At 46.4% G+C, this 26,522-nt stretch overlaps 10 protein-coding genes across 10 annotated transcripts; 5 read left to right on the forward strand and 5 right to left on the reverse strand.

Annotated features, from left to right (window-relative positions):
- Window positions 1–124: 124 nt before the first annotated feature.
- F4813DRAFT_287507 (uncharacterized protein) lies at window positions 125–2,144 on the reverse strand. Its single transcript, XM_049240573.1, has 2 exons — window positions 2,110–2,144; window positions 125–2,021 (listed from the first exon to the last, which is right to left on the reverse strand). Exon 2 carries the CDS (start codon window positions 1,896–1,898, stop codon window positions 195–197), a length of 1,704 nt encoding a protein of 567 aa, XP_049094830.1. The 5' UTR covers window positions 1,899–2,021; window positions 2,110–2,144; the 3' UTR covers window positions 125–194.
- Window positions 2,145–3,253, forward strand: F4813DRAFT_287506 (xylose isomerase-like protein). The gene has a single exon (XM_049240572.1). It carries the CDS (start codon window positions 2,304–2,306, stop codon window positions 3,201–3,203), a length of 900 nt encoding a protein of 299 aa, XP_049094831.1. The 5' UTR covers window positions 2,145–2,303; the 3' UTR covers window positions 3,204–3,253.
- Window positions 3,254–3,773: 520 nt separating this feature from the next.
- On the forward strand, window positions 3,774–5,382 carry F4813DRAFT_376452 (NAD(P)-binding protein). Its single transcript, XM_049245127.1, has 3 exons — window positions 3,774–3,918; window positions 3,980–4,486; window positions 4,580–5,382. The coding sequence occupies exons 1-3, from the start codon at window positions 3,864–3,866 to the stop codon at window positions 4,942–4,944; spliced, it is 927 nt and encodes a 308-aa protein (XP_049094832.1). The 5' UTR covers window positions 3,774–3,863; the 3' UTR covers window positions 4,945–5,382.
- Window positions 5,383–5,922: 540 nt separating this feature from the next.
- Window positions 5,923–7,988, forward strand: F4813DRAFT_376456 (taurine catabolism dioxygenase). The gene is made up of 7 exons (XM_049245128.1): window positions 5,923–6,528; window positions 6,586–6,862; window positions 6,921–7,184; window positions 7,240–7,361; window positions 7,412–7,490; window positions 7,544–7,570; window positions 7,635–7,988. The coding sequence occupies exons 1-7, from the start codon at window positions 6,276–6,278 to the stop codon at window positions 7,747–7,749; spliced, it is 1,137 nt and encodes a 378-aa protein (XP_049094833.1). The 5' UTR covers window positions 5,923–6,275; the 3' UTR covers window positions 7,750–7,988.
- Window positions 7,989–8,230: 242 nt separating this feature from the next.
- On the forward strand, window positions 8,231–10,366 carry F4813DRAFT_376457 (uncharacterized protein). The gene is made up of 2 exons (XM_049245129.1): window positions 8,231–9,008; window positions 9,068–10,366. The coding sequence occupies exons 1-2, from the start codon at window positions 8,700–8,702 to the stop codon at window positions 10,070–10,072; spliced, it is 1,314 nt and encodes a 437-aa protein (XP_049094834.1). The 5' UTR covers window positions 8,231–8,699; the 3' UTR covers window positions 10,073–10,366.
- Window positions 10,294–12,863, reverse strand: F4813DRAFT_287547 (MFS general substrate transporter). The gene is made up of 5 exons (XM_049240574.1): window positions 12,167–12,863; window positions 12,030–12,087; window positions 11,727–11,947; window positions 10,690–11,605; window positions 10,294–10,560 (listed from the first exon to the last, which is right to left on the reverse strand). The coding sequence occupies exons 1-5, from the start codon at window positions 12,675–12,677 to the stop codon at window positions 10,515–10,517; spliced, it is 1,752 nt and encodes a 583-aa protein (XP_049094835.1). The 5' UTR covers window positions 12,678–12,863; the 3' UTR covers window positions 10,294–10,514.
- Window positions 12,864–13,954: 1,091 nt separating this feature from the next.
- F4813DRAFT_383659 (alpha-L RNA-binding motif-containing protein) lies at window positions 13,955–15,442 on the forward strand (the record flags this gene model as incomplete). Its single annotated transcript, XM_049245970.1, has 3 exons — window positions 13,955–13,990; window positions 14,077–14,529; window positions 14,606–15,442. 3 exons carry the CDS (start codon window positions 13,955–13,957, stop codon window positions 15,440–15,442), a joined length of 1,326 nt encoding a protein of 441 aa, XP_049094836.1.
- Window positions 15,443–17,295: 1,853 nt separating this feature from the next.
- F4813DRAFT_376478 (Septin-domain-containing protein) lies at window positions 17,296–20,141 on the reverse strand. Its single transcript, XM_049245130.1, has 5 exons — window positions 19,783–20,141; window positions 19,475–19,542; window positions 18,524–18,775; window positions 18,001–18,467; window positions 17,296–17,950 (listed from the first exon to the last, which is right to left on the reverse strand). The coding sequence occupies exons 2-5, from the start codon at window positions 19,476–19,478 to the stop codon at window positions 17,312–17,314; spliced, it is 1,362 nt and encodes a 453-aa protein (XP_049094837.1). The 5' UTR covers window positions 19,479–19,542; window positions 19,783–20,141; the 3' UTR covers window positions 17,296–17,311.
- Window positions 20,142–22,303: 2,162 nt separating this feature from the next.
- Window positions 22,304–24,792, reverse strand: F4813DRAFT_376484 (uncharacterized protein). The gene is made up of 2 exons (XM_049245131.1): window positions 24,118–24,792; window positions 22,304–24,060 (listed from the first exon to the last, which is right to left on the reverse strand). Exons 1-2 carry the CDS (start codon window positions 24,667–24,669, stop codon window positions 22,744–22,746), a joined length of 1,869 nt encoding a protein of 622 aa, XP_049094838.1. The 5' UTR covers window positions 24,670–24,792; the 3' UTR covers window positions 22,304–22,743.
- F4813DRAFT_376487 (like-Sm domain-containing protein) lies at window positions 24,787–26,236 on the reverse strand. Its single transcript, XM_049245132.1, has 4 exons — window positions 25,856–26,236; window positions 25,645–25,785; window positions 25,537–25,587; window positions 24,787–25,475 (listed from the first exon to the last, which is right to left on the reverse strand). Exons 1-4 carry the CDS (start codon window positions 25,856–25,858, stop codon window positions 25,278–25,280), a joined length of 393 nt encoding a protein of 130 aa, XP_049094839.1. The 5' UTR covers window positions 25,859–26,236; the 3' UTR covers window positions 24,787–25,277.
- Between the last annotated feature and the right edge of the window lie 286 nt (window positions 26,237–26,522).

Genomic DNA, 26,522 nt, shown 5'->3' on the forward strand with positions numbered 1-26,522 from the left:
ACTTGTTAAATCTTTTGATGGTGCCCCTCTTATGTGCCACCCATTTTTCAATTGGCTACGATTTTTTTGTTTTTTACAAAATACTTCAATTTCTTTCACACCCCCCCCCCCCCCCCCCCCTTTTTTTTTTTTTTTTGTTTCTTATTGTGGTTTTTTTAAGACATGTAGGTAAATTTTGATTATCACCTAGACTTTTAGTATGCAGCCCCATCATAGGTCTGGAGTAATTGACGGCCAACTCGACTCGCCTGTTCCGCATGCCAATATGTCTCCGCGAGTTCGTCGAGGATCCTAAGACTTCTCTCTACATCATCCCTGGCCGACTTCCTTGTGGTTTCCAGTGTAGTGTGCCTTAAACTGCGCAGAGCTACTGTCAGGGACAGAGATGCCGCGTACGGGATGAAGGGAAGTTTTGATATATGAAGATCGAAAAGGAATGGTATTTGCTGAGCGCAATACTTGTGTCTAACTCTTGAGCTTTGCATTATCAAAGGCAATGTACTTTCAGAGCTACGAGGTTCGATGGTTTCGATTTGGGCTGGGCGGTAGGATATGACGCCGATAACGTTATACAGTAGCTCTAGGCAGGCTTGCGTGGATGGATGCAGGATTTGAGCATTGCAGTCTTTTACCAGCTCCTCAAACTCGGGCCATGATGCTTCCCAAATACAATTTTCTTTTGCTATCTCATCGGGCGACCCCGCCTGATACAGGTCTAGGACACGGTTAAGCATCTTACATAGACGAAATAGTAACGTAAGGCCTGGGGATAACGATCTCATTATATTGTCGTCTTGTGTTGGTAAATATATCTCGTTAATGTGAATCATTGTTGGCCGACCGGTTATCATGGCAACGATCTTATCAAGTGCAAACAGGGAGCAAAGTAACTCCACACGGCGTGCTTCCGAAATCACGTCTCCGGGCCGCGAAGAGTAGTGTAACCCAGAAGAATAAGCAAAATGAACAGCTAAGCCGCATAATCGGGCAACTTCGTCATCTCCATCTGGACCATAGGAGTGAAAGGTCATTAAAGCGAGGACCTGGACAAGCTCTAATCTATCGTCGACGAGTCCGATATCTTGAGCTATCTTTAGAACGCCGAAGAGTCTGTCAGCAAAATCACGGGGCGTCTTGAGAGCGAACTGCCCATCTTCAATCTCCGGAAGGTTAAGGTACTGTTTGGCTGAAGGGCTCTTGCAGGCGGCCAGGCAGATAGCCTGCCTCAATACGATGGTAGCCGGATTCTCTTGACTGATGGGGCCGGTAAATGCCTGAGTGCTGAAGTCGACGATGGGGAGGATAGGGTGGATTTCCTGCTTGTATATCTCTATGATAGCATCAAGATCTGGCTGTGGAGGGAGAATCTGGAGACATTCGATTTCCAAATATGGTAATACTGCTTTCACCACCATTGGTAGGTAGCCCGCGGCGACACCCGGACGCCGCTCGGAGGGTGGTGCCCTCATATCCTGAAAGGAAGGGCGGAGGATACGCGATGGAGGGAGCTGCTGTGTTGGGTCCATCTCTACACCTGAAGCCGTGCAAATAGAGAGGAAAAGGGAGTGCGCTGACGAGGCCCCAGCGAAGGGGGCTGTGAATCGTGAAGCGAGTGCGGATGGTAAAGCTTGCTGATTATTGTTATCAATTTCTCTGGAGTCGAATGATTCGAGCGGCTGTTCATCTACGGGACGAACAGGGAGTTGGCCATCTAACAAATCCGACACGGCCATGGTCACTTGATGCCTAACTCTTTCCTGTTGCACTGGGGTCTCATCGCTGATACCATGGCTACATTTCCGTTTTCCTCTCCTGCAAGGATCACAAGCTTTCTTTACTTGCTTGCGTTTGGACCCGCTGCCATCGCCATAGTCTCCGAGAAATCTGATCCTCTTCATGTCGTCTTGTGAGGAAAGTGTAAAAATTCCCACGGAGAGCAATCAAGAGAAAGTCCGCAGGGTCCAGCGGTGTGTGGACCTTCTTAATGCGGCAAGTCCGCAGATCGTCAGTGTGATGTAACGCTGCGCTTTTAGCATTAACAATCTACTATGCACCAACATCTACGTTGTATGAATTGTATGAGTTGTGTGATAGGAAGAGCATACGGACCTTGAAATATTCTTAGAACTAAGATTAATAATGTCTCGAAATGATCTAAGTGGTTTTTTAGGCCTCTACGGCACGTGTAGGTATTTATATAAAGAGCGAGGTCGAGATGCGAACATTAATTCTGACATCAATTCCTCACATAAGAAAGCTCAGTCGAGATTAGTAAAACTTTTGAAATATTTTCATATCTCAATATGCATCTCTCAACCCATACATGGATGCGACCAGAGCCTCTTGAGGTAACTCTGAAAAGAGCAGCCTCCCTGGGCTATACGTCAATCGAGCTCGCCGGCGAACCCTCTAGATACACTGTTAGCGAAACACAGGCCCTCTTAAAGAAATACAACTTGTCTTGTTGGGCCACTGTAACTATCATGTACGGCTCTCGAGATCTTTCTGCCGTAGATCCAATCCAACGAGAGCAGACGGTTGGCTACATGAAGAGTGTCGTCGACTTAGCTGCTGGGTTGGGGGCAAAGACAGCAACTGTGGTCCCCTGTACCGTAGGCAAGCTTCACCCGGTAGCAAGCGCGTCTGAGGAATGGGGATGGGTCGTGCAGGGTGTACGAGAGGTGGCGCAATACGCCTTACAGAAGGGAGTGCGCATAGCAATAGAACCTCTCAACCGATTCGAGACGTATATAATCACGAACACGTCCCGGGCATTGCAGCTCATCGACGAGGCAAATGTACCGAATCTCGGCATTGCATTCGACCCCTTTCACCTGAATATCGAAGAACCGGATCTAATCGCCGCGCTGCGGAAGTGCGGTAACAGGCTTTATGACTTCCACCTTGGCGAAAACAACCGTCTCTCTCCAGGTGACGGTAGTCTGGATTGGCCCTTGATCGTCCAGACGCTACGCGAAATAGGTTACGATGGTGGCCTGGCGCATGAAGCTATGCCACCAATTGATCGGTCTTCAGGTGGCCGGTTCGGGCTAAAGCAATTAGAAGCCGAACCATGGGATGTAGATGAAGGGACTCTGCAGTTTCTAAAAGACCATGCTAGTGGTGTATTAAGGGACGACTATTATACTGCTATGATAGCACGTACGGCGGAAACCATTCTCCCACTGATTAAGCAGATGTAATGGATGTGATGGATGTGATGGTTGATAACATCAATGGTAGCAAATCAATGGTAGCAAATCAAATAGAGTTGAGGTGGTTGTTACACAGGAAATAAAGCCTTAGAATAAAGCCTTAGACTTGATTGGTCAATTATATTATACCAAACATAGGAGGTACCTACCTATGTAGGTAGTCCAGCGTGATTGCCAGGCACAATTCTCGAATCATTACATTGACGTCATATTTCTACCTCTAGGTAATGTTAGTATGCATAAAATTCAAACGCCCCGGGACTAATCCGCTTAGTCCGGTGACTTACGCGGACATAAGGACTTAAGATACAAATATCCGAGGCCTCCATAATGCTTCCGCATCCTATCAGGAGATTTATAGCACCTTTTCTACTATACCTACGCGATATGCAAGGCTGGCGCCAGCCGCTATGATGCCACGGAATATACGGACTCTTTATCGTATATGCTATCACTTAAGCTGAAGTGTCTTAGTATCTGTTGTCTACTAAATACCTACATTAGGTATATATATATATATATATATATAGGTAATATAGGGTGTTCTAACTCAAACATGTCTTTATTAATCTTCAAATCTGCTCATACTGCTCTATTCTGACTGTGCCAGCTTGATCATTATTCACTTAACTAACAAGTACCCCTACAATGGATTCGCCGAATACAAACCCCTATCATTTACCCTCAGATGCCGTCTGGTTCAGTTAGTAATCCGACTATACCCCTATTACCCCTTACCCGTATAGCTCCTAACCCACGTGTAGTTACCGGATGCTCTTCTGGAATCGGTCAATCCTTAGCTCAGTTCATCACACAGACCTCAAACCGCGTGGTAGCTACGGCACGCAAAGTATCATCTTTATCAAGCCTTCCAACTAACGACCGCGTTCTCAAGCTAGAGCTAGACGTCACTTCCATCCCTAGTATCGAGGCTGCTCTCCAAGCTACGGTAGACAAGTTTGGCCGCATTGATGTCGTAGTTAACAACGCAGGATACACTCTCGTTGGTGATACCGAAGCTGCTGAAGACCAGGAATCCCGGGCAGTGTTGGACACGAACTTCTGGGGTATGGTAGACGTGACTAAGAGAGCTCTGGGAATCATGAGGGACGTGAATCCCAAAACTGGACAACAGGGTGGTGTAATTTTGAACCTGAGCTCTATGGGTGGCTGGTCGGGATACCCAGGGAGCTCTTTTTATCATGCCAGTAAATTCGCCATGGAAGGATGGACGGAGGCTGTGGCAAAGGAGTTGCCGGCTTCGTGGAATAGTAAGTACACCGCTCCTATCTTGGAAATAGTTGGATTCCAAGTATTCACTTTAGCTATATGTAGATGGTCTGCTAATGTGCAAAACTTTTCAGTTCATTTATGCAACATCGAGCCTGGGGGTGTGAAAACCAACTACGCGACGTCTTCTCTTAAACACATGGCCAAAAGACACCCGGCCTATGCCGACCCTAACTATCCCACGAATGTCTTGCTAGCCTACATGCTAGATGAGGAATGTCGCAGCTTGTGGTCAGAGCCGAGTGCTCTAGCTGCAGCAATGTATAAAATTGTAAGCCGCGGTCAGCGAATCCCGATTCGAGTGCCGTTAGGAGCCGATTCTTGGGGGATGATAGCAAAGGACCTCGAAGACACTAAGAAAGACCTGGACGAGTTGAAAGAGATCAGCTTGAGTGTAGGTGACCCGAAGCAGCTGGACACTATCAATTTTTTGAAGTAGTCTAGGTGATATGAACACGATTACCTCGCAGTTATGTTCCATAGTCTTGATTTGCAATACAAGATTGAAGTGATCCAACAGTTATAGACAGAAGGCATAGGGTGTCTTGATTTTAAAATACAGAAGTGCGCCTGCGTGGTAAATACCCCTCAGGCACTTGACAACAATACCATCGCTAGGCAACCAGATAACGACAATAGTTCCCTAGCAACGCAGGATAAACTTATAATATGCATTAACTGCCCCTCTATCACTCCTGACCTGAAGATACGAAGCCAAAAAGGCCGTGGCCTAGTGGTCTGAAGGGAAGACGGCGTAGATAAAATGCCTTCGCGGTGTTTTTCGAAGGTTCCGGGTTCGAGCCAGCGGCAGGGCGGCATGGAAGGCCTGCTTGATCTGTCAAGTGTGCGCAGTTCGAACTTTGGAACCTGCTTTTTTATTTTTTATTTTAATTTCCTTTTTCCTCTTCATTTCTTCCAGTAGTTATTACATTACCATGCACTTTATTTGTTGTAAGTAACTACATGTATGTAGTTTTGTCTACTTAGGTATGTTTCTAAATGATAAGTAGGATACCTAGGTACTCTATCATATAACAACCGTCTTTTAATTATTACAAAGTTGAAGCTCTAATAATATTGTAGAATCGGGATTCGAGGTAGTAAAAGACAAGTTGAGTAGCTCTGTTTTTCCATGATATGGCCCAAGAGTATATATAGATTACTAATCTATCTATCTAGCTTCTCTTGCACCTTTATCACCTCTCATGACGTTTTCGCTATCAGTAGCAATCTGAAATATACACTAAAAATAAATGTAACACTACCGATTCCCGTCATGATTTATACCCTGTCTATATCCCTAATGTATACTGTCTCTCAAAGCTCATATCAACACGTGCTCAAGTAGTCTAGCGCGTCACATAAACAATGCATATCACGGTCTATAGAATCATTAGCGCTCAGATCTAGTGTAGTATATTGATCTTATTCGTTAGAAACTAACAGCAAGCCCCTCAATAGATTAGCTATTTTCAGGTATCCAGCTTGACGTTATTCGCGGGGTATCTGATCTCATTTGGAGATATCCTCATCGCGCCTTGACGATTCGCCAAAGATAGTAAAGTTATTGACGTGATCCTGATACATACTGATACAACCATTATCTTTGACATGGGAATCCGGTCTGGTCTTGGAGCCCCTTTGTATAAGGATAGATGGAGATTCGATATATCCAAAAGCTCAACTCGAAACCTAGGAGCAGCTGTAATCGAGCATATCCCCATCGAAATAGATAAATAATTATTTACTTCTTTCAATTTAACCATCACGATGGCACCTCCTGCAGCAGATGTTGATGTGCAATCCGACGTGCCGGTGCAGCAGACTACCAAAAAGTCTGTCGGCCCCGTTCCCGTCAAGACATTGACTAGCTCTAGACTTGACGGACCCCTGAAATACTCCGGGAGTCTCGATTCGTACGAGCAATTCGATCTCACTAAGGTCATCGGCCGAGAATTCAGTAACCTTCAGCTCAGTGAGATTCTACATGACGACACTAAGATTCGCGACTTGGCAATTCTTGGTAAATAAGGCTATGTGATGGATATTAATAGAAGCTTCAGTTTCTGATCAGTAATAGTTTCCGAGAGAGGTGTCGTATTCTTCCGAAACCAGGATATTAACATTGACGACCAAAAGCTGTTGGGTGACCGGCTTGGACAACTTACTGGAAAGCCAGAGACGTCTAAGCTCCATCGTCATGCCCTCTCAAACAGTAAACGCGGTATCCCTATCGACGAGAATGGTCGTCTTGACGATGAAGTCTCTATTATCTCTTCCGAGCAGAACCGTAAATTCTACAAGGACCGGTATGCGGCCTTTTCCAAGAAAATAGCCAGTCATGGCTGGCATGCAGAGTATGTACTGAGATGACCCTACGCAATAAGAAATCTGGGTTGGTACTAATGGAGATAGTATCACGTTCGAGAACATCCCTTCGGACTATGCTATCCTCAAGATCATCCAGCCTCCCGAGGACGTCGGCGGCGACACGCTGTGGGCATCAGGCTATGAAGCTTACGACCGTCTTTCTCCGCCTATTCAGAAACTAGCGGAGAGCCTAACCGTCACACACAACCAACCGGGTTTCGTCAAAGTACAGAATGACTTTGGCGAAGAGCTTATCGACCAGAACCGAGGCTCTCCTGAGAACAATGGTCTTGACTTCAGGGCAGAGCAGTGAGTTAAATACTCTGGGCTGGTCTGACCGAATATTTTTAATTGACCTTGCTAGTCCCCTTATTCGCACAAACCCAGTAACTGGGTGGAAAAGCCTATTCGGCGCAGGCGGTCAGGTTGAGAGTGGATGGATCAACGGAGTTACCGAGCGGGAGAGCGAGATACTCAAAGATTACTGTGCGTCACTAGATGCCCAGTTCCAACGAGCCTTTCTAACAGTATCATAGTCCTTCAAATAATCGTTGAGAATCATGACCTTCAGGTGCGATTCAGGTGGAACAAGAATGATCTTGCAATTTGGGACAAGTAAGTAACTCGACCCGGATCCGATACGGGGGTAACTGACAACCTGCATCTAGTCGCTCCGTCTTCCACACGGCGACAAAGTAAGTCATCTTCCCACAATAATTAGCCACAATAATATAGGATGGAAAGCTAACACCGAATTAGTGATTACGTCGGAAAGCGTCAAGGCAACCGAGTCGTATCTATTGGCGAGAAACCATACTTTGACCCTAATTCTAAGTCACGCCGTGAGGCACTTGGGCTTCAGGAGGAGGCCTGATCTGGGTCAGATCTGAAGTATAACAACTATATTTTGGGCCGTTGACTGGGGAATTTGGAGATCAATCATAGTACCTAAGTTTAGATACCAATCAATGTGTTGTGTCTCCCGTTTATAGTAATTGAACGGATAGCTCGCATCTTTGCTTCGTTTTGGATTTCCCGCCAATATACGAAGTATGCGTTATGGTTAGATGTAACTAACTGAGCTTGGCTGGTGAATTCATTAATTAATTACGAAATGTATATAACGTTTGCCCTTCAACTCCTGGTGTAACTTGAGCTACGTTCAACCTTTAGAATGCTGTACCTTAGGTACCTACCTGTATCAAAGGTACCTAGGTACCTACCTAAGAGCGCAAACCCGTGCACGGGCCAATTATCTAGGTCCCTTAGGCAGGCTGGCGGGGCAAAGGTTGGAATTGAGGCATCAAATTTGAAGGTTCGATGCTAGTGCCCCACCTTAAAGAAAAATTGGTGGACCCTGCCTGCCTTTTTAGAGCTTCTACCCGCGCCTCGACATAACTTTTCGCAGGTAACAACCAAAGCTTCACCTTTTTCCTTGTGAGAATTTCTCCTTCTTTTCATAACATCCACTCCCAGCGAACTTGGTGACACCAAGTCAATTAACCTCTACCTTTTTCGTCTTTGATCCTCTTCAATTCAAGTTGTCCAAACTATAATTGCGAGTGGTGGTTTTTTATTCTCATCCATCTCGTCGCATCCTGCGCGAGGCCTTCCCGAGTGACTCCCCGCCGCGACTTGTTCTGCCCCGCGGTAACTTATCTCTTCGCGCCTCGCCGCTCAAATCCTCCTACTCTATCCTAGACTTTACCTCAAACCACGGTATTTACCTAGTTTGTATCACAGTGTCGGCATTCAATCACAATAGTCCACTATTTGTTTTGACCAGGCTACTTCAAAGCTTTCAAAAACTCCTCTCTAGCCAGTATGGGTGACCAGGTTGCCAAGCCCGACGAGGGCGTGAACAACGACGTTCTCGAAGTCAAGGGTCAGGAAATTGTCGACGCTGGTGCAGAGGATACCGCCGCGATCGAGGAACAAGAAAAGACCGACGTAGTTGAGGCTGAGAAAAACACGGCCGAGGGAGAGACGGAGACTAAGGCTGGTGAAGATGCCTCTTCTGTCCAGCGTCCTAAGGAAATGTTGAAGGTCAACAGAAAGGGCTGTGAGACCAGACAGAAGTCGGATGCTTCTATTCTTCCCGACTCGGACAATCCTCATGAAATCCGCAAGCAGGTAAGAATTAGATGTATTTTTGTCTAAGGTGATAATCGTTTCTAATCATTTTGTCCTAGGTCGAATTCTACTTCAGCGACAGCAACTTGCCTGGCGATAAGTTCCTGTGGAGCCAGACCGACGGCTCTAACAACAAGCCAGTGCCACTCTCCGTGATCTGCAATTTCTCACGCATGCGTCGATTCAAGCCTCACTCAGCTGTCGTTGACGCTCTCAAAGCTAGCAAGCACCTTGTTGTGGAAGGATCCGAAGGCGAAGAGACAATCCGCCGAAAGCAACCTTACAAGCCAGCCGATGACAGGCAGTACCAGATTGATGAGCGCAGCGCCTACATCAAAGGGTTCGGCGAAGAGCAGTCGTCCACCCAGTTCGACATCGAGGCATTCCTGGCCCAATATGGAGAGTTCAACTCCGTACGCCTTCGAAGAGCGGATGATGAGAAGAAGTCATTCAAGGGTTCCGTGTTCGTCGAATGGGCTGACAAAGATACCCTTGATAAGTTCATGGCTTTGGAACCTAAACCTCTATGGAGGGAGCACACGTTGGAAATTAAAACAAAGCTTGAGTACAAGGCATTCAAGGCACAAGAGATCCGTGACGGCAAGATTCCGATGAAGGGCTCTAATCACTTTGGACGTTCTCAGCGTGGCCATCGTGGCGGTGGTGGTCGAGGCCAAGGGTCTCGTGGTAACTATCGAGGTTCTGACGCCGATGACTGGAAGAAACGCCGTGACGAGGATCAGCGGAACGGCTTCGAGGACCGTCGTGGTCGCCGTGATAATCGTGGCCGAGGCCGTGGCCGTGGCAACAATCGTGGACGGGGTAGAGATCGTGCTCGGAACGATAACGGCCGCGCGAAGGAACAAGAGCGACCCGTTTCACACGACGATGGCAGACCCAAAATCAACACGAGCAAGGAAAGTGAGAAGATCATGAAGGAGGTGAATGCCAAGAGCAACACTGATGCTCAGGCAAACGGAAAGCGTGCTAGAGATGGGGATAACACGGATACACCCCCGGCAAAGAAGGTCGATACCAAGGAGGCTGTTGCTGATGCTGCATGAGCAAACTAACGCAACTTATTAATTCGTCATATACGAATTACATACCCCTTCTTCGCGTCTTGATTTCATATTGATTCCCACAATTTTCATCACTCCTCCTGTATGTCATTGCACTTGAGGCACTCAGCTTTGCATTTCAAGGTCGGACCTGGTAATGGAATTATTGGTAGGGTTTGGAAGAGGCGTTTACGGGCTCTTTAAATAGGCGCTAGATATTTGTGTCTAGCTACGAAAAAAAATTCACGAGTTGCTGAGATGGGAACCGTATCACTTATTGCTACCTAGGTACATAACATAATGATTGCCTGTGTCGTTAATATGTACAATCTCTTCGCAGACGCGATTGATTGTCTAGGTGAATTAACATTACACCTAACGCTTGTTCCCATCGTCTAAATATCGATCACTGTCCTCCGTAATAGGTTCTTGCTACATAATTGCGCTAACCGCCCGCAGCGAATGGGCTCCTCTTCCTCAGCACTTCGCCACTGTTAAAAGGGTTAGCAGTTATTTTTTAACGGGATTATAAGGATGTCTTCGGGGGGGTTTATTTTTTCAACAACATTGATTTAGAAAACTGAACTCCTGAACAGGTTGAAAGATTCGACGTGACGTACTATTTCCATAATAATATTGGCGAAGGCCAACCTATCGCAATACCGAGGAATGCCATCAGGGAGTTACCCCAGCCATAACCCAGCCGGTTATATAAATAGGGTGCGAAGAGCGGAAAGCCAAAGCCGGCTAGAGATCGTAGCACGGTGGCGGCACCGACAGCGCTCGCGGCATACCGTTGGTATGAATCGACCACGAACGCCTGCAGAGACTGGAAACAGATGATAGCTCCGATAGCGAAGATGAAGGTGCCGATATTGGGGCCGATCCAGTGTGTTTTATACTCGGCCGTCCAGCCGTAGATGAATAGTCCAACGGGGATGAAGATGGAGCCGGGGATTATCATAGGAACTCTATGCTCGGGCTTGCCGACACCATATCGTCGCTTGAGCGCGGCGTAGATCCGATCCTGTAGAGGAGCGGTGGTTTGCGCACCGACGAAGAATCCTAGGCCTAAGCTGATGTAATTCAAGCCGCCCATCCCTATAGACATACCGTAACCAGCGGGTGGTGGGGCGGTGAAGAGCGAAGGGAACGATGCTAACAGCAGGTACATAAGTCCGTAGACGTACATAATATATAACGCAATACACTGGACGATGACCTGAGTGGCGAGCAACCGGAAAGGCCTGGTCAGAGCAGTGCGGAAAACCGTCGAAAAGCTTCTGCTGTCAGATTTGGCATCATCGTAAGGGGTGTGCAGGGCGGTATTCCCAGTTTCGGCGATGAGTCGCTGGCGCTTGCGGTTCAGGAGTATTGGGGCATAAGTCTCACGTAGGAAAAATAGGCCAGCTCCCTGGATGATGGCATCGGCAATGCTAACAGCCCAGAAGGCCCAGCGCCACGTCGTGTTCTCGGTAATGAAAGCACCAGCGATAGGACCGACGGATGGGCCTAGGAGGGGAGCTAAGCTGTATACTACAGATATGAGAATCAGTGGTTATGTCTTCACGTGGCGTTTAGATGTATTTATACATCGGTGACGATAGCCCCTTTATCAACTCAATAAAGGGCGCAGGGAACTATTAATGATACATACGTGATATAGCGCGGCCACGCTGTTCAGCAACGAAAAGATCACTGAGGACACCGCCGCCAATAGCAAGAGTGGCAGATCCACCTAGACCCGAGAGGAAGCGGAAGGCGATGATTTGCCCTTGAGTACGCGCGAAGCCACAGCCTAAAGAGAAGGCGAAGAACCCAAGATTAGAGTACTGTAGCACAGATACTCTGCCGTAAATCTCTGCGAGCGGACCCCAGCTATATTCAAGTTGCTCGGAGTTAGAAATATAGAATTAGGAGCAGAAGATATTGGGGTTGAGAGGGAAAAGGGGTCACTTACACCATGGGTCCAATGGCGTAAGCGAGGATGAATATCGATAGGATGAGGTTCTGCCGGACTTATAAAGGGAGCATATTGTTAGAATTCTCTGAGTACCTAAACTAAAGATTTACAATAAGAGTACATTCTTAACTTACAGCCTTCTGGAATTCCCAACTCAGCGCCGATTGTAGTCAAGCTCGGAGCCACCATAGACGAGGAGACGGGCGAGACGAAAGTGAACATGGACACGATGAAGACGACACCCCATTTCTTGGGGAACGGCCAGTTCTTTGGGTTTTCAGGGTCGTCGGAGCCGTTCCAAGTCACCAGATCAGGGTCGCTGGTGTCTGCCGCAGTAGCAGCAGCGGTGTTTTCCTCGTCGTCGGTGAGTTGTCCCTCTTCCAGATCCCGCCTCGATTCGATCCCATCTCGAACCTCAGATATAGTTCGCGACAGGGCCCGCGAAACTGGCCGTCCGGAAGTATCGAGTGGTTCGTGGGGAATGCTGTTGCCAGCAGTGTCTAAGCTGCTGCTGGACTCCGACTTATACTCGCGACTGTCACATTTTTCCAGTCCCTCGTCCTCGCCTATTCGTGACCCCCTCGTCCCAGCATCGACTGAGCCGTCTTCGGCTCCGGTCTCCTTACCGGCTGGTGAACCCTCCATAACCACCCTCCAACTAACCTGTTATTTATTCCAAGCAAGATTTCAATACACACGATAAAATGTAGTTATGGGGTTTAATATTACTTAGCTAATTGAATGATGAAGTTATAATGCGCTGATAATCAGTAGCAAGGAAACGAAGATGTCTATAGTGGCTTGGCGATTCTTCTTATATACATCGCAATCACGGCATTTGGAGTCAAGGAACATAAAAGAGGACCAGTAGGAGCAAGACGGGAATTAGTAGCGGTAAGACCGAATCCATGATATAGCATACGTCTACATATATCCACCTCCAAATAGATAGACATATCCTCGTCTAGATGGGGTAAGGAATAGAAAGACGTGATTTGGAATTGTCCAATCAAGGTGTCATCCGATGTCTTCTACGGTCGTATTCCCGGACATAAATGGCTTAGGGAATGACGGATGAAGCAGCTCAGTGGCTACCCGGCTCGGTACCGGAGCGGCTACGACCCAACAACATATTAGGTACCCCATCGTGCCGACAGACCTCCAGGTGTGTAATGTATGTAGAGCTAGAATTTTCGAAGCTACCAACATAAGTGATAGTTCAGTCGGTGAAGAGCCTGCTAAAACGGAGATAAGCTCCGGTAATACCGGCCAGGATAGAAACGGAACGACTTTGGTCCATGCCTCTCAGCGTTTAATAATCAATCTGGTTAGTCGTGAATCCCCAGAACTGTTCGCGACTTGAAATACTAGCGAGGTCCCGAAGTGTCTTATATATTGCGTCGAAACCGAGCGAGAAGCGAACTTGTTTAACCTAGTAGCCTACCTAATGTATCCTTATAATATACCAGTAACCAAGTTAAGATAGAATGACGATTTAGAGATCTGAATGAGGTTAAGTATTAGGTTAGGTAAGTAATTGTTCATACAAGATTGAAGATGGGGTTTAGTAAAGTGGAAGTCATTTGAAAAAGCTGCAACGTCCGTCGTCACTCTTTAGCGACCAATTGCTTTAGCGACCAATTACCTTAAACCTAGTCGACTTTCAAAAACTACATAGTAACGTAACACAACGCTATAAGATAGGTACCTATGTACAATACAGCAGCATTTACGAGCCTTTTTATCGATAAGAACGGTTAAGCTTGAGCTTGGGCCAACGCACGAATTGAACCCGAACTGAGGTAATCCGTATCGCACGTGATCACCAATTAAGAAACTTTGGCGGGTCCAAGTAAAAGTTCAAGATCTAAAGATCGCGGAACCTCGAACAGAGGATCACGACCATCGGGACACCAGCCAAGATGAAGCCCAGAAGATACCACGGTCTGAAACGACCAGTAAGTCACCGAAAATTCGTTTCAATCGTCGCATCAGCAGAATCGATATACTAACGTATTGTCCTTCTTTTTTTTTCCTCTTATAGAAACTTCGGCAAAGTTGGAACAAATACAACCTCTTCAACATATGGCGTACCAGAGACCCGAAGCTAGGAAAAGGCGACAATGAGACCTTCTTCCAGCAAAAATGGAAGGCAAAGGGTATGCTACGAAACTACCACGGTGAACACGTCGTCGAGCGGAAGTGGGTGCGCATGTTCAGCCGTCGCTTGCTAAGCGTCGCCGAGATGAACCCCAAGTATATGGCCAAGTATGATGGTTCCGAATTGGCCGCAGGTAGAGGGTCTGGCAAGGATATACCACCGAATTGGTCTGAAGAAGAAGTAAATAAACCTATTCCGACCCCCTACATGCAGATGACATTTGCGCCTATGGAGAGGAGATTGGATATCGCTGTTTTCAGGGCTATGTTCGCAAGTAGCGCAAGACAGGCGAGACAATTCTGTGTCCACGGCGCTGTTAGGGTCAATGGCAAAGTGGTTAGTATTCCCTCAATCAGAATGATGCGATTGTATACCATAAGAGGGAGCACCGCTGACAAGCTTCGTGTAATAGATGCCATACCCCGCCTACCGTCTTAATCCTGGCGACATGTTCCAGGTCGATCCCGAACGTGTCATGTACGCAACCGGCATGCCGAAACCTGATCCAAACAAGTCGAAGGGCAAGAAAGCTTCGACTAGAGGTGCCGAGGACGAATCTGAGGAGCCAGTAGAACAGGAGGCGGAGGCAGCTACCGAAGGAGATGTCGCCGAGGCCAAAGAAGCAGAGGCGGTAGAGCAAGACCCCGACACAACTGATGCTCCAGAGCCGGTCAAGGTGGATATGAAGCCGACGCAGAAACAAATACAGGAGATAGTTCAACAAGCCAAGACTCTATTAAACGAGGATGGCGATCTTGGTGCGCACCAGAAGCAACGGCTGCGGAAGTTTATCAAGGATCTACGCCCTCTAACCTCTCGCGCCAGCCGCCCTAATGCCTCCCCGACAGAGATCGCCTCCGAGCTCTCAGAACTAATCTCGGGGCTCAATATATCTGGCTCCTCTAGCAAGGACGCCCCAGTCGCAAAGGAACAGTCTTCATCGATGGATTCTTTCAACGACCTTAGCAGATCCGAGCTCGAGAGGCTAGAGCGGCGTGTGGCCGAACACCTGCGCGAGGAAGAGGAAAACCCATGGGACCCTAGCAAGCCGTACAAGACACCTTGGCGGCCGCGCAACTACATGGCGCCGTTCGCCTTCATTCCCAAGTATCTCGAAGTCAACCACAACATCTGCGCCGCCGTCTACCTACGGCATCCCGTCGCAAGGGTCGGCAGCGCCGAGGTCCCAACGCCCTTCCCCGAACCCGTCAACCAGCTAGCTTTCAACTGGTACCTGAGACGAAGGTAAAGTGGTGAAAATAAAAAGACAAAAACCAAGGCTTAAGTCGGTCTACTACGGCCCTACGGAGAAAAGGTCTAACGTTGGCCTGGGCTAAGCATAGCACAGACTATGGACTATGAGACATAGTCAGCCAATATACTGGCAGATCTCGATAACGTACATTGTATATTATGAAAGTTTACGACCTAAGAGACTTCTCATCTTAGTTCGTTTGGCTGGCTAGCTGCTCCGGGGCCGCCATATCGGCGGCCTAGTAGGTAGGGATCCTTCTCTGTGCATATACCTTTAGAGATATCATGTACAATATGATGTATATGGTCGCCAGCGAGCCTTATCATATCATCCTTGCCAGACTTCCATAGTGGTGCGTAGTATTATGCGGTATAGACATTTACGACACCACTGGCGGGAGAGTTGTGTCATAGCTTCGCTTATAGTAGACCGAACGATTCAAAATACTTAATACTGGAAACGTAGGTGGAGGAATATAACACATATGTGGATATTCTCTACATAAGACGAGACAAGCCACATCATAGAGCAATTAGGCTTTCAAGTCGATCGACCTTGGCCGTAGAAAATGTCTAGGTACACATGCCCGTAGATCAAAATATCCTGAAAGCTCTGGAGCAATATGAACCTAGACAATACTGAACCAAATGAGCAAAGCCACGAGCCGAAGCAATACATGATCGACTTTGAAGAATCCAGATCTTCAACATTGCTTCATGCGACTAAGCGAATTACGAGCAGTCTAGCTGTCCCGTAAATCAAGATTAATCACATCTACTGCTAATATCCAACTTCTAAGAGGTAGGCATGCATATATGTACCATTAACACAAAACCATACGGCCAGAAAGCAATATAATAACAAGTCACTTCACTATCAAGAACCTAATGTAAGAAAAAAACAATCATCCGTTTCTTAATTCAGACGACCTAAACTGAGAAACACGTCGAGGCTAGAAACACAAAGAAAACACAGGACAGTGGGTTGACGTAAGGAAAACCAAGAGTGAGCCAAGTTCGTGGCCAGATGTGCGTGTGCGTCGAGAGGGTCTTCCTCGCCGGATGGCACCAGCCAGCGAGGCCAGTGGATACAACCCCATCCCGTGAGCGAGAAAGCTTACTCCTAAAATACAGACATCTAATTTTTGAGGGGAGCATTATACTCTGACATTCTCCTCCGTATCCTCCACGAACACACCAAGCCGCCTATCGACTTTTCGCCAATTCCGGGTATTTTGTCGTAACAGCTGAAAAAAACAAGCACATATGATCGTGAAGGAAAATAAACGGTAGGACGAAGACTCCGACAGAGGCAACAAGAACCGTGTTGTCTTCGGGGCAGTATGCGGGGACATTCCGACCGGTTGATAAGGAACAATTAAATAGATGCTGTCCTGCCGTGCCTATTTCACTATGTCATGCTCGCCCCTCTCCAAATCTCAAATGGGATGTCGAGGCGGTTTTAACGAGACATACAAGGCAGCCTGATGCATAACGTCGGAGGGAATGGGATACAGTCGTCAAAATCCTGAACCAACTATATCTCGCCGCAATGTTCAAGAACGCCGGAAAAACAACCTCAGACATCAGGAAACTGTGCCTCGGTAACCGGCCTTTTGTCGTTTTCATGGTAGTTGCCGGGTGCTTCTGTCGGTACCACTAACCACGGCCAGGAGATGATGCTCATCCGAGGATTGCCCAACTGACAATCTCTGGTGAGGTGCATTAAGTGATGAGTAATTAAAAGAACAGAAGGTTGAATAGACAGAATGACGAAGTGAAGAGACGCGGCAGGCTGGTACTAGACGGGCATCATGAAGGCTCCGGGCGTAGATCATAGATTCTAATGAGTTGTCGTTAAAGGTTAGTTCCGTAAGGAGAAACCCTTTCGCTTGCCCTCCTTTTCTATGGGTCTTCCGGATTCAATTCTGGACTTCTTCTCCTCGAGTTCTAGCCGCTGCCGTTCTAGCTGCTCCTTCATCTCTCTATGACGGGCATACAGTTCTTCTTCGCTCTGTTTCAGTTTACTCTCCTTTTCAGCTACCTTCTGCTGGAATACCATCTTCATTTCGGCCTCCATCTTGGCAAGCTTCTGCTCATGTAGAGCACGCTCCTCTTCTTGCTTGACGGCAGGGTTGACCTCCTTGAAGACGCTAGGATCTTGAGCAACACCCATTGCGGTGAGCTTGTCTGTTCGGTAGTTCTCGTAAAGAACATTGTTGGTGTGTTCCTTGAGCTCCTCCATGTGAGTTCGGATGAGCATCTGGCGCAACTTGACGAAATCACAGTGCTCCTCGTTGTCGACTTCAATAACACCCCATGGGTATCGACGGCCGCGAACCTTGCGTCCATCGGCATTGGTGATCTCGTTATTGGCACCCACAACAGCGAAAGGAACCTTCGACATGATCTCATTGTTCTCTGCGATCGTCTCTTCGTCGTCCAGCTCATATCGAGGTCCCTCAAAGATCTGAATTCCGTGATGCTTGATGTCTGCGAGGATCTATAACGAAGTTAGTAAGATACGAATGAACGGAGACCACAAAAACATACTCTAGATTTAAAGCCGGCAATCTCGTCATCGGTAAGAGTATCCGATTTAGCAATGACGGGGATAAGATTGACCTTGGTATGCAGACGACGCATAACCTCGATATCAAGAGGTTTCAAGGAATGACCGGTAGGTTGAATGAAGAAGACACAAGCGTGGATACGATTGTCTACAATATTCATTCGGTTGACCTTGTTCTCGGCATCTAGATAGGCGTCATAGCGTTGCTCGATGTTGTCAACAATGGGTCTCCACGACTCATCGTTGTTCACGAAATCTCCAAAGCCGGGAGTATCGACAACAGTCAAGCGTAGACGAACACCAGCCTCCTCAATGTCCGCACTGATGGATTGGATAGAGACAGTCTTGGGTATTATGTCAAGGCTAGGTCCCTTTCGGTCCTTGGGTGGGTACAGAGACGTATTGAACAGAGTGTTGACGAGAGTAGATTTACCCAAGCCGGACTCACCTAAAAGCGGTCATATTTAGTCATTGACTAATCGAAAGGAGATAGTAGACACTTACCAACAACCATAACATTGAAGTTGAAGCCCTTTCGGACACTCTTGCGATGCCATTGGTTTGGCAAGTTCGCAAAACCGACGTAGCCGGTCAACTTCCTTCGAACAATGTTTTTATTGTCATTGATGATTAGGCCCGACGTCGGGGCAGCAGATGGGGCTGTTGATTTAAAGTCAGAACTCGGCGGAGAGGATGGTTGAGATAGAATTTGCTTGCCCTCGCTCGGCACAGGCGATGCTATCGTACCATTTGCAGCTATTGCAAGTTAGCATGAAACTCCAACAGGTATCAGACGTATAGAGGAGAGCAAATTGCAAGAGGCTGTCCGAAGAGTTATACCAGCAAGCGGTTGATGGAAATAAAGCTCGTCGTAAGACATCGGCTTGAGGGGGCCAAGAGACGGAGCGTCCACGACTAGCATGCTACGATAATGTCGAACAGAAGGCGGTCGATTCTCCTGGTCTAGCCGGATGCTTGACCTAATAGCCAGAGTTGGGGATGTAGCCGACTCTCTCTGAGGCAAACAGAGATTTTCCATGATGTGAGCACTGTCCAGTTGAACGCTGCGAGCTCGTGCCTTATTGTGAGGGCTAAGGAAAGCTGGCATTGTACGAATAGCTGGGAATTTTCTGTTTTTTTTTCTCTGGGTTTTGAATGGATGGGACAATTTCTTCTAACAATGGTCGGATATTCCAAAGAACCAAAAAAAGGTCAAACCCCAAGAAGTGATAGATCAACCAAAAAACGAGGATGAGGTAGTTGGGTAAGCGGATGAGTGTTGTTGATGTTAATGGGATGGAGGTGTTCGATCCGGAGGGAATCCATCTGGTCCAAGCAAGGGAAAATAGGGTTCAGACAGGACAACCGTTGTTTCCATCATGGCGGCGACTCTTGCAATATTGCTCTCCTCGTCGAAACGTGCGACTGCATCAGTAAGAAGAGGAAAGCGCTTACCCATAGTAAATACGTCAAGAGATGTCAGGACCTAAAAGATACGATGCGGAGAAAGTGCGATATTTAGTCTACAGATACAGAATAGTTAGTCCAGATCCCAAGGTTTACCGTTGTTGTTTGGGCGGGATGAAGTTGACTTCTGAAAGAGAGAAAAAAACGGAAAGTTGACGCGACAACTGGGCTCCGGCTGCTGCGAAGACTTGCGAAAAACATGGACGACGGGAAGTTCGACGCAACGAGTCTGACCCTGTGTGTCTTTCTGTATGTACATATGTAGGGCAAGGAGGACGGATTCGATGCTCACGTACCGAAAAGATGACTTTTTGTCGCGTGTCAATTACAAAGGTCGCAGAGCGTTCAAACAGTATTGCAAATGAAGCGAGCGAAAGAAGTAAACGGGTCGAGGGACGGACTCTGCGTGTACCGGTATCTCGTTAGAAAATAGAGAATGTCGGGTTGCAGGAAGAAAAAACGATGAATTGGATTAATGGGATGGTTGGGATGGCAGAGAGAGTGCCAGTCTGCCAAATTAGGAGGTTGAAGACTAAACGGAGGAAGAATTTACGTGGGAAAATGAAGTTGAAGGTGGTGTGCAACCCGACCTCCTGTTTCTAGTCTCCTCATTCAAAAAATCAAATTTGGGTCCCTGGCCGCCCTGACTTTTTGCTTTAAAAGGGGCTTGGGGTCGTGCTACTTACTAGGTACATACAGGTAGTGTATTAAATTACCCCTGTACCATACCGATTCTATACCGTACCTGAGTACTCCTTTATTAGGCCCCTTCCAATGCACTATCAGATTACGGTTAGCAGCGCTGCTAGTTACTGTTAATGCGCTGGAGCCGGGTGAGGCAAGGATACTCGATGCACTCCAAAAGCACTCATACATGTAGCTGGCTACCTAGGGACCTTAGGTAGGTACATGTACCTAGCTACAGGGACTTAAAAGACAAGGATTACTACTGAGTCTGAGCTCGTTGATTGGTCTGAAACTTCAATTGGGCAGGGGATTTAATCAACCAGCACGTTGAAGCTTCTTTTTCGCTACTGCATCGGCTCTGCAAGCTTTCTGCCACCTCATCATATATTTATCTTTATCGACTTGTTGTTGTTTTTTTCTTTTCTTTTTCCTTCGGACATTCTCTTCTACCGTTCAACGTTTTCTTCACAGCCCATTACCGAAGTATCGGAAGTACATACATCTGTATTAGACCTAACGATTCCCTCTACCCAAGTATATTACCCAAGTAGGTACCTATATTACGTGCCACTACTTCATAGGAACCTTGGTAATACTTGTGTTAGGTTTGTGCCTGTAAGTTAAGACCATTAATTGCCTAACGTAGGTAGATTAGGTAGGCAGATAGGTACTTCATTACACGCAGATGATCCACTCAAATTTTATATTGCGAGGTACAAGTCCCGCATACATGTAAGCAAGGAGACAAATCGAGGACTACATCTGCATGCAAAGACGTCTATTAAGATAATAAGTATTTCCCTAATCGAGGATAGGTATCTATAAGCACTATAATACAAACTAGTCATAACGCCTCTGCAGAAGCTCGTATTGCTGTTTGTTATACATATATAGCCTGCATAATAGGGTGCTTATACGCGTATGTATTTGACGACTCTGTTCGTGTTCGAAGGAAGGAGATAGCAGGGAGCAATGTTTAGCGAGCCAACTGGTTGGTGACTAGTTACAATCAAAAGGTCACCACCAATTTGGTGCGGGATGGCATGTTGTTTGTGGGGAAATCTTTTTAACCTACATTGCCCCTTTTATGCAATGCGGGTACTTGGATATTTACTATTTGGGAATATTTTTTCCGTTCTCCGACCCCTACCAAGCCAACCTAGGTACCCAAAGTATTAAGGTTACAGTGCAACAAATCGATAGGCCCATCAAAATTTCGATGTTTCATGAGCTCTCGAACCTTTGTACATACAAACGCGCTCACTGATTGATGCGCATACCCCTATTATTCCTTAGATGTAGCTAGTTGAAATAAATTAAAATAGAAACAACATCACCAACAATTTGCGGGATGCTTAAATTGGATAAGAACATTGAGTGTAGGTATATCAATACCTATAATACCTATAATACCTAACAAGTAGATCATATTTTTAGTATGGTAAGGTGATAATACTCTCATCTTATAGTTTCTTCAAGGCCACGGTACCTAGTTATGATGTTACGATTTAAAGTATAGGTAAACTACCCAGTCAAGGTAAACAAATCTCTACTAGGTAGTAATAAGCTGATTATTACCTATGTAGAGTCATTCTATCGCCGGAGTCGCGATGGTGATTCTTTAAACACCCTACGAATACATGGATTGTCAAGAACAGTAACCAACCCCCTATAACCACAAAATAGGATTATACTCAAGTGCCAAACATAGTCATAAACTAGTCCCATTTCAAACGTCTAAATTTATGTCTACCATCTGTTATAATTGTGATAGTTTACGCCACATTTAACAAGACTGCTAATTTTGAGAATGGGTAGTACGTTAATATTCAGAGTAAAAATAGTATCCTTTTTCCTAGTAAATCTACTAATAGACTAGCCTGTATCAGAGGCTGAAGTCAAACACTAGTACTATCATCGATGTTTTAAAGAACTAGAACATCCTCGCAACATGCTTTGAGATAACTACCTGCCTTATATTATCGCCTACTCAGACGGTCTGGCTAATATAGCAACCGTAACAATTAATGCTTAGAGACTATTAACAAGACATAATAGGATATCAGCATACTAGTGCTGTGTTTAGCGAGATACATTGGCATCATGTATTACTCTAAACTACTTTACGATGGTTTGATTTTGTATCTGGGCATTTTCAACTACGCTATATAAAGTGGCAACTAGCATGGGAAGTCAAACCTCAAAATCATGGTGGATTATCAAAGTATAGGATCCAAATGTTAATCATTAGCATATCCATTTAAATATAGATTAGGTAGACAAATCGGCTATGAATACGTGATGTCACAAACAGTACTATCCAATACCTCACCAAGAACGTCTCGACTACGCAGCTAGTCTACGCACCTGAACGCCGTTGATGAGCTCAGACTAAGACCGCAACGGCATAGACCATAGAATCGATGAGGTATCGTCTTCATATAGGCACACGAATCCGGAAGGGTGATATGAGAAAGTAAGTCTTAGCATCACACATCGAGGCATAGCGATCAAAGGCCCACGGCGTAGCCAATTGAATTATGACGTATTACATTCCCACCGAGTTAGCTCTACATCCAACTCGACAGTGCCATAGGCTTTGAGCTCTGAGCCTCTTCTGGAGATATCGCAGTGGCTGGTACTATAGATAGTGGTTCTATAGGGTCACTTGCATCTAATTTAGCCGACTCCTTCTGCCTTTGGATCGTCTCGAGTAATTTCTGCACTTCCACATCAATGGATATGCGCCTCTTACGACATTCCTCAATAAGTTCCTGTGCTCTGATATCCTCGGCTTGGATGCACCTTCTGATGAGCGCCAAGGCCGAACCCCTACTCATCCACCAGTTATTTGACACTCCTCCTGTCTTACAAGACTTCATCTTCTCAAGGAATGCGAATGCCTGCTCATAATTCTCCTGCATGCAAGAGATTCGAATGAGATGGTCGTATGTGGTTTGGGTAGGTTCGACGGAGAAAGCCTCCATCTCTGCGAATAAAAAGTTCATTGCCTTCTTCATTGTGCAGTTGCCAAGGAGAATATGGTAGGTTTCAAGATCCGGACCGTCAGCACAAATCTGCCGGACGCTTCTATAGAGATCCAAGGCTGCTTTGAACCCGTGATGAATTTCCGTAGTCTCCAAGACAACGTTGAATGCGGCTGTAGGGACATGATGATGTAACCGGAGGTCGTTTAATATCGCCAAAGCATTATCTGTTTCCGAGGACGAATCGCGTAACACTCGATAAATGGATCGCGTACTGGAGAGACAAGGACGTAGATCTGCCTTGGACATGATACATAAGGTCGTAAACGCTTTACGAAGCTCCTTCTGCTGGGCGTGGATATCTACGAGAGCCTCATAGTGGTGCAGCTCAAGTTTCTTGCCGCGGTTTGAAAGCATCTGAATTGCGCTTATGGCTAAGCTTGCGTCTCCATGATTCGACGCCGCATTTATAATATTTAGAATGACGCCATCTGGTGGATTAATATATTTAGGGGAGACTGAGCGGTCCCATATATATTTTATCCCTTCGTAAAAAGCGTCCCTACTAAATACGTCGAGAAGAAACTGCCATGAATTCAGGGACAATGGCTCTCTGACCATGTTTGCAACCTTCATTCGATGCTTGAGAATTGAGAGCGTCTCTCCGTGGAAGCCTAAGTCCCCAAAGGTATAAAGGAATACGTCGTAGAGCCAGAGGGGGGTGTTGAGGGGATCCTTATGCAATTCCTCTAATTTCTCAAGCGCAAGCTCGTATTGGCTATCTCTCAATAGTCCAACAGTAATATTTACCAAGTCATCTGCTGTTGGTGTATACCACCGATTTTTCATCTCGAAGAGCACGGTGTTTCGAAGAGTATAATCAGGATGAACCGCCGTAACCTGAGTTGTGATGTTAGGTCGGGAAATACCAATCTATAAAACGGGCCGGCATCTTACTTCTAGGAGAGCTTGATAGATTTGCGGTGTCGTTGGAATGCCTAGTCTCTCCATTTCCTGGAGTAATCGACCGGCGATCTCTGCGGACCCATGGTTTTTGTCGATATTCGCCTTTATAAGGCTCTCATAGAGTATAGCATTTGGCTTCTCTTTTCTTTCTCTTACTAGATATTCGACTAATTTTACAATTGATTTATACGCATCTTCGACTCTCGTGAGCTCTTTGATAGCGGCGTAGATGGTCTTCGTTGGAATCGACTCGAGCTTTGCGGTTACAGCTTCGGTGTCCCCGAAGAGCATCCCAGGAACCCACGGGCTTCGGTTTGCTACTCGCTTCAGGTACTCAATCCGTATTTTCTCACCTGGGGGGTAATCATCGCGCGACTGGTTAGTACGAGGGACAACAGGAATGCGGTGGTACTCTCGCCGACCTGGTCTATTGGAGATGTGAGCGTTGCCACGAGGGCTAATTAGTCTTGAGAGCGTGGCCATATCGGCAGAAGGACATAGGCATCGCCATAGCCCATCAAGGACGATGCGCTCTCCCGGCATTGCGTGGCTAAAAGAAGTTGACGCTGAATTCTACATGCTGTTGAGGCGCAAATGAATATAGGTACCTACCTAGGTTATGATAAGATAACGATGCAGTACCTATATTTTATCACGGCTGTTTGCAGCTGGCAGGTCTAAGACCTAATTACCTAACCTAGGTAGGTACTTATGTATGTACATAAGGTTCGGTCTGTATCCACATGTTCCTATGTACATAGGTACATCTTTACATGTATAGATCTAAGACATTCATGGTATGAAGAGTCGGAAAACTTGAAATACCTAGTAGCTCAGAGTTTAGGGCATGTCCCGGAGCGTACTTGGATTGTCACCATGGCTCTCCCCGCGGCCTATGCTCGGAGTTTCAAAGGTCTGTTCGGAGTTCACAGTCGTTTAACAAATACACGTGTACTGTTTGCGCCAACGCCATCGCGGCGGGCTTGGGTATCTTCATCTGAACTGTATCCTAGCACTGTGGCCCAACTTTGCTAGCTTCTTGGAGGCGTGTTATAGGTACGTCCTCATGCTGCTACTGTTCGGGAGCCCTGTCAGTGGCTTGACCACCTGCATTGTATCTTCCACGTTGGCATCATATTACCGGTCTGTTTTCAAGCTCCTCGGCCTCTGCCCCTACCCCTTCCTTGGCCTCGTCCGCCCCGGCCGCCTCTGTCACCGCCTCTACCGCCATGATCTCCTCTCTGTTGGCCGTGTCCACCACCACGGCCACCCCTAAATCCACCTTGTTGACCATGGTGCTGCTCTTTCACAAGGTCGATGATCTCGTCTGGTACTCGGAGGTATTTGATCTTGTGTCCGATTAGGTACATATTTCGGTGTTGTATTTTCACCTATGCTATGGGGGCTTACATTATTTCCTTTGATATATACCTCGGGCAGGCGAACGAATTTGTCTCCTTCCTATTTTTATGATATTAGCCATGACACCAGTCGGAGTATGAAGATATAATTGCGCACTGGACTCGTCTGGATGACCTCCTTTAGCGTTAAGTTCATCCATGTATCACATTGTATTAAATGTCCGTTTAGTGTCTCTCCGTTCTTAAGCTCTACGAGCATAGGATGACCTTGGGCCGCATTCAAGAGACCGAGGGGCAACTAGGATGTGTTCGCATTAGCGCACAAGTAGACGAATTGCGGGAAGGGGCGAATTAAATATAATAATTACCATCTTGAATGAGCTGCACTCTTGGGTTTGGTATAGTATAATACCTGTTGATAGAGTTGCGCGACTAGGAATTCTTGCTCGGTGATGTGATTCAGCGATGTGATATGGTGACAAAGTGCTGGGAGCTGGAAAGCTTGAATTTAGTGGGGTCGGAACCGGGAAGCTTGTTAGCCACACTTGCCACACTCTAGGTCAGCCTTATGCTTAGGTAGGTTACCTAGGTACCTAGGTACTTAGATACTTAGGTAATCATCAGCCACGAGTTGAGCCGAGGCCCTCAGCCTGAGGGTCACACATCAATTAGGTACCTAATGGATTCATCTACCTAACCTAGGTTAAGGTCTCATTGAATCATTCAAATCATCGATTTACTTCAAGCACCAACTCTAGGGCTTCTATTCCGTACGTACGTCCAAGTTAATGGTTTATATGCCCCTTGTCCATCTAAGAATAGATTGTACATAATTGTCAATTGAATTTGGTTCTAGCTGATATTGTTATATCGGGTTTATATGAATTCTTAATTGATATTTCTAATTCTGGAGGCCTCAAAGAATTGCTGGTTTAGATACCTTACCTACCTACCTAGGTACACTCGTCGATAAGTGTCCTAATACCTACTTACGTGTACGAAACCGGCTTTTATTTATTTTACTTTCCTTTTGAT

This window comes from Daldinia decipiens (assembly GCF_022478715.1).
Source record: "Daldinia decipiens strain CBS 113046 unplaced genomic scaffold F4813scaffold_57, whole genome shotgun sequence".
Taxonomy (NCBI): domain Eukaryota; kingdom Fungi; phylum Ascomycota; class Sordariomycetes; order Xylariales; family Hypoxylaceae; genus Daldinia; species Daldinia decipiens.

Excerpts from the sequence above, each read along its gene's own strand:
- F4813DRAFT_376457 (XM_049245129.1), top strand. The coding sequence starts at position 8,700 with ATGGGTGACCAGGTTGCCAAGCCCGACGAGGGCGTGAACAACGACGTT. Across the intron at positions 9,009-9,067 it reads CTCATGAAATCCGCAAGCAG|GTCGAATTCTACTTCAGCGA; the intron begins GTAAGAATTAGA and ends ATTTTGTCCTAG.
- F4813DRAFT_287506 (XM_049240572.1), top strand. The coding sequence starts at position 2,304 with ATGCATCTCTCAACCCATACATGGATGCGACCAGAGCCTCTTGAGGTA.
- F4813DRAFT_287507 (XM_049240573.1), bottom strand. The coding sequence starts at position 1,898 with ATGAAGAGGATCAGATTTCTCGGAGACTATGGCGATGGCAGCGGGTCC.
- F4813DRAFT_376478 (XM_049245130.1), bottom strand. Across the intron at positions 18,468-18,523 it reads CTTCAATGTTATGGTTGTTG|GTGAGTCCGGCTTGGGTAAA; the intron begins GTAAGTGTCTAC and ends GACCGCTTTTAG. Across the intron at positions 17,951-18,000 it reads TTGCCGGCTTTAAATCTAGA|ATCCTCGCAGACATCAAGCA; the intron begins GTATGTTTTTGT and ends ACTTCGTTATAG.
- F4813DRAFT_287547 (XM_049240574.1), bottom strand. The coding sequence starts at position 12,677 with ATGGAGGGTTCACCAGCCGGTAAGGAGACCGGAGCCGAAGACGGCTCA. Across the intron at positions 12,088-12,166 it reads GTTGGGAATTCCAGAAGGCT|TCCGGCAGAACCTCATCCTA; the intron begins GTAAGTTAAGAA and ends TCCCTTTATAAG. Across the intron at positions 10,561-10,689 it reads CCAATATTATTATGGAAATA|TGGCGAAGTGCTGAGGAAGA; the intron begins GTACGTCACGTC and ends CCCTTTTAACAG.
- F4813DRAFT_376456 (XM_049245128.1), top strand. The coding sequence starts at position 6,276 with ATGGCACCTCCTGCAGCAGATGTTGATGTGCAATCCGACGTGCCGGTG. Across the intron at positions 7,491-7,543 it reads GATCTTGCAATTTGGGACAA|TCGCTCCGTCTTCCACACGG; the intron begins GTAAGTAACTCG and ends ACCTGCATCTAG. Across the intron at positions 7,571-7,634 it reads GTCTTCCACACGGCGACAAA|TGATTACGTCGGAAAGCGTC; the intron begins GTAAGTCATCTT and ends ACACCGAATTAG.
- F4813DRAFT_376452 (XM_049245127.1), top strand. The coding sequence starts at position 3,864 with ATGGATTCGCCGAATACAAACCCCTATCATTTACCCTCAGATGCCGTC. Across the intron at positions 3,919-3,979 it reads CTCAGATGCCGTCTGGTTCA|TTACCGGATGCTCTTCTGGA; the intron begins GTTAGTAATCCG and ends ACCCACGTGTAG. Across the intron at positions 4,487-4,579 it reads GTTGCCGGCTTCGTGGAATA|TTCATTTATGCAACATCGAG; the intron begins GTAAGTACACCG and ends AAAACTTTTCAG.
- F4813DRAFT_376484 (XM_049245131.1), bottom strand. The coding sequence starts at position 24,669 with ATGCCGGGAGAGCGCATCGTCCTTGATGGGCTATGGCGATGCCTATGT. Across the intron at positions 24,061-24,117 it reads TCTATCAAGCTCTCCTAGAA|GTTACGGCGGTTCATCCTGA; the intron begins GTAAGATGCCGG and ends ATCACAACTCAG.
- F4813DRAFT_376487 (XM_049245132.1), bottom strand. Across the intron at positions 25,588-25,644 it reads AGGTCATCCAGACGAGTCCA|GAAGGAGACAAATTCGTTCG; the intron begins GTGCGCAATTAT and ends TCATAAAAATAG. Across the intron at positions 25,476-25,536 it reads TATATATCAAAGGAAATAAT|ATCAAATACCTCCGAGTACC; the intron begins GTAAGCCCCCAT and ends ATCGGACACAAG.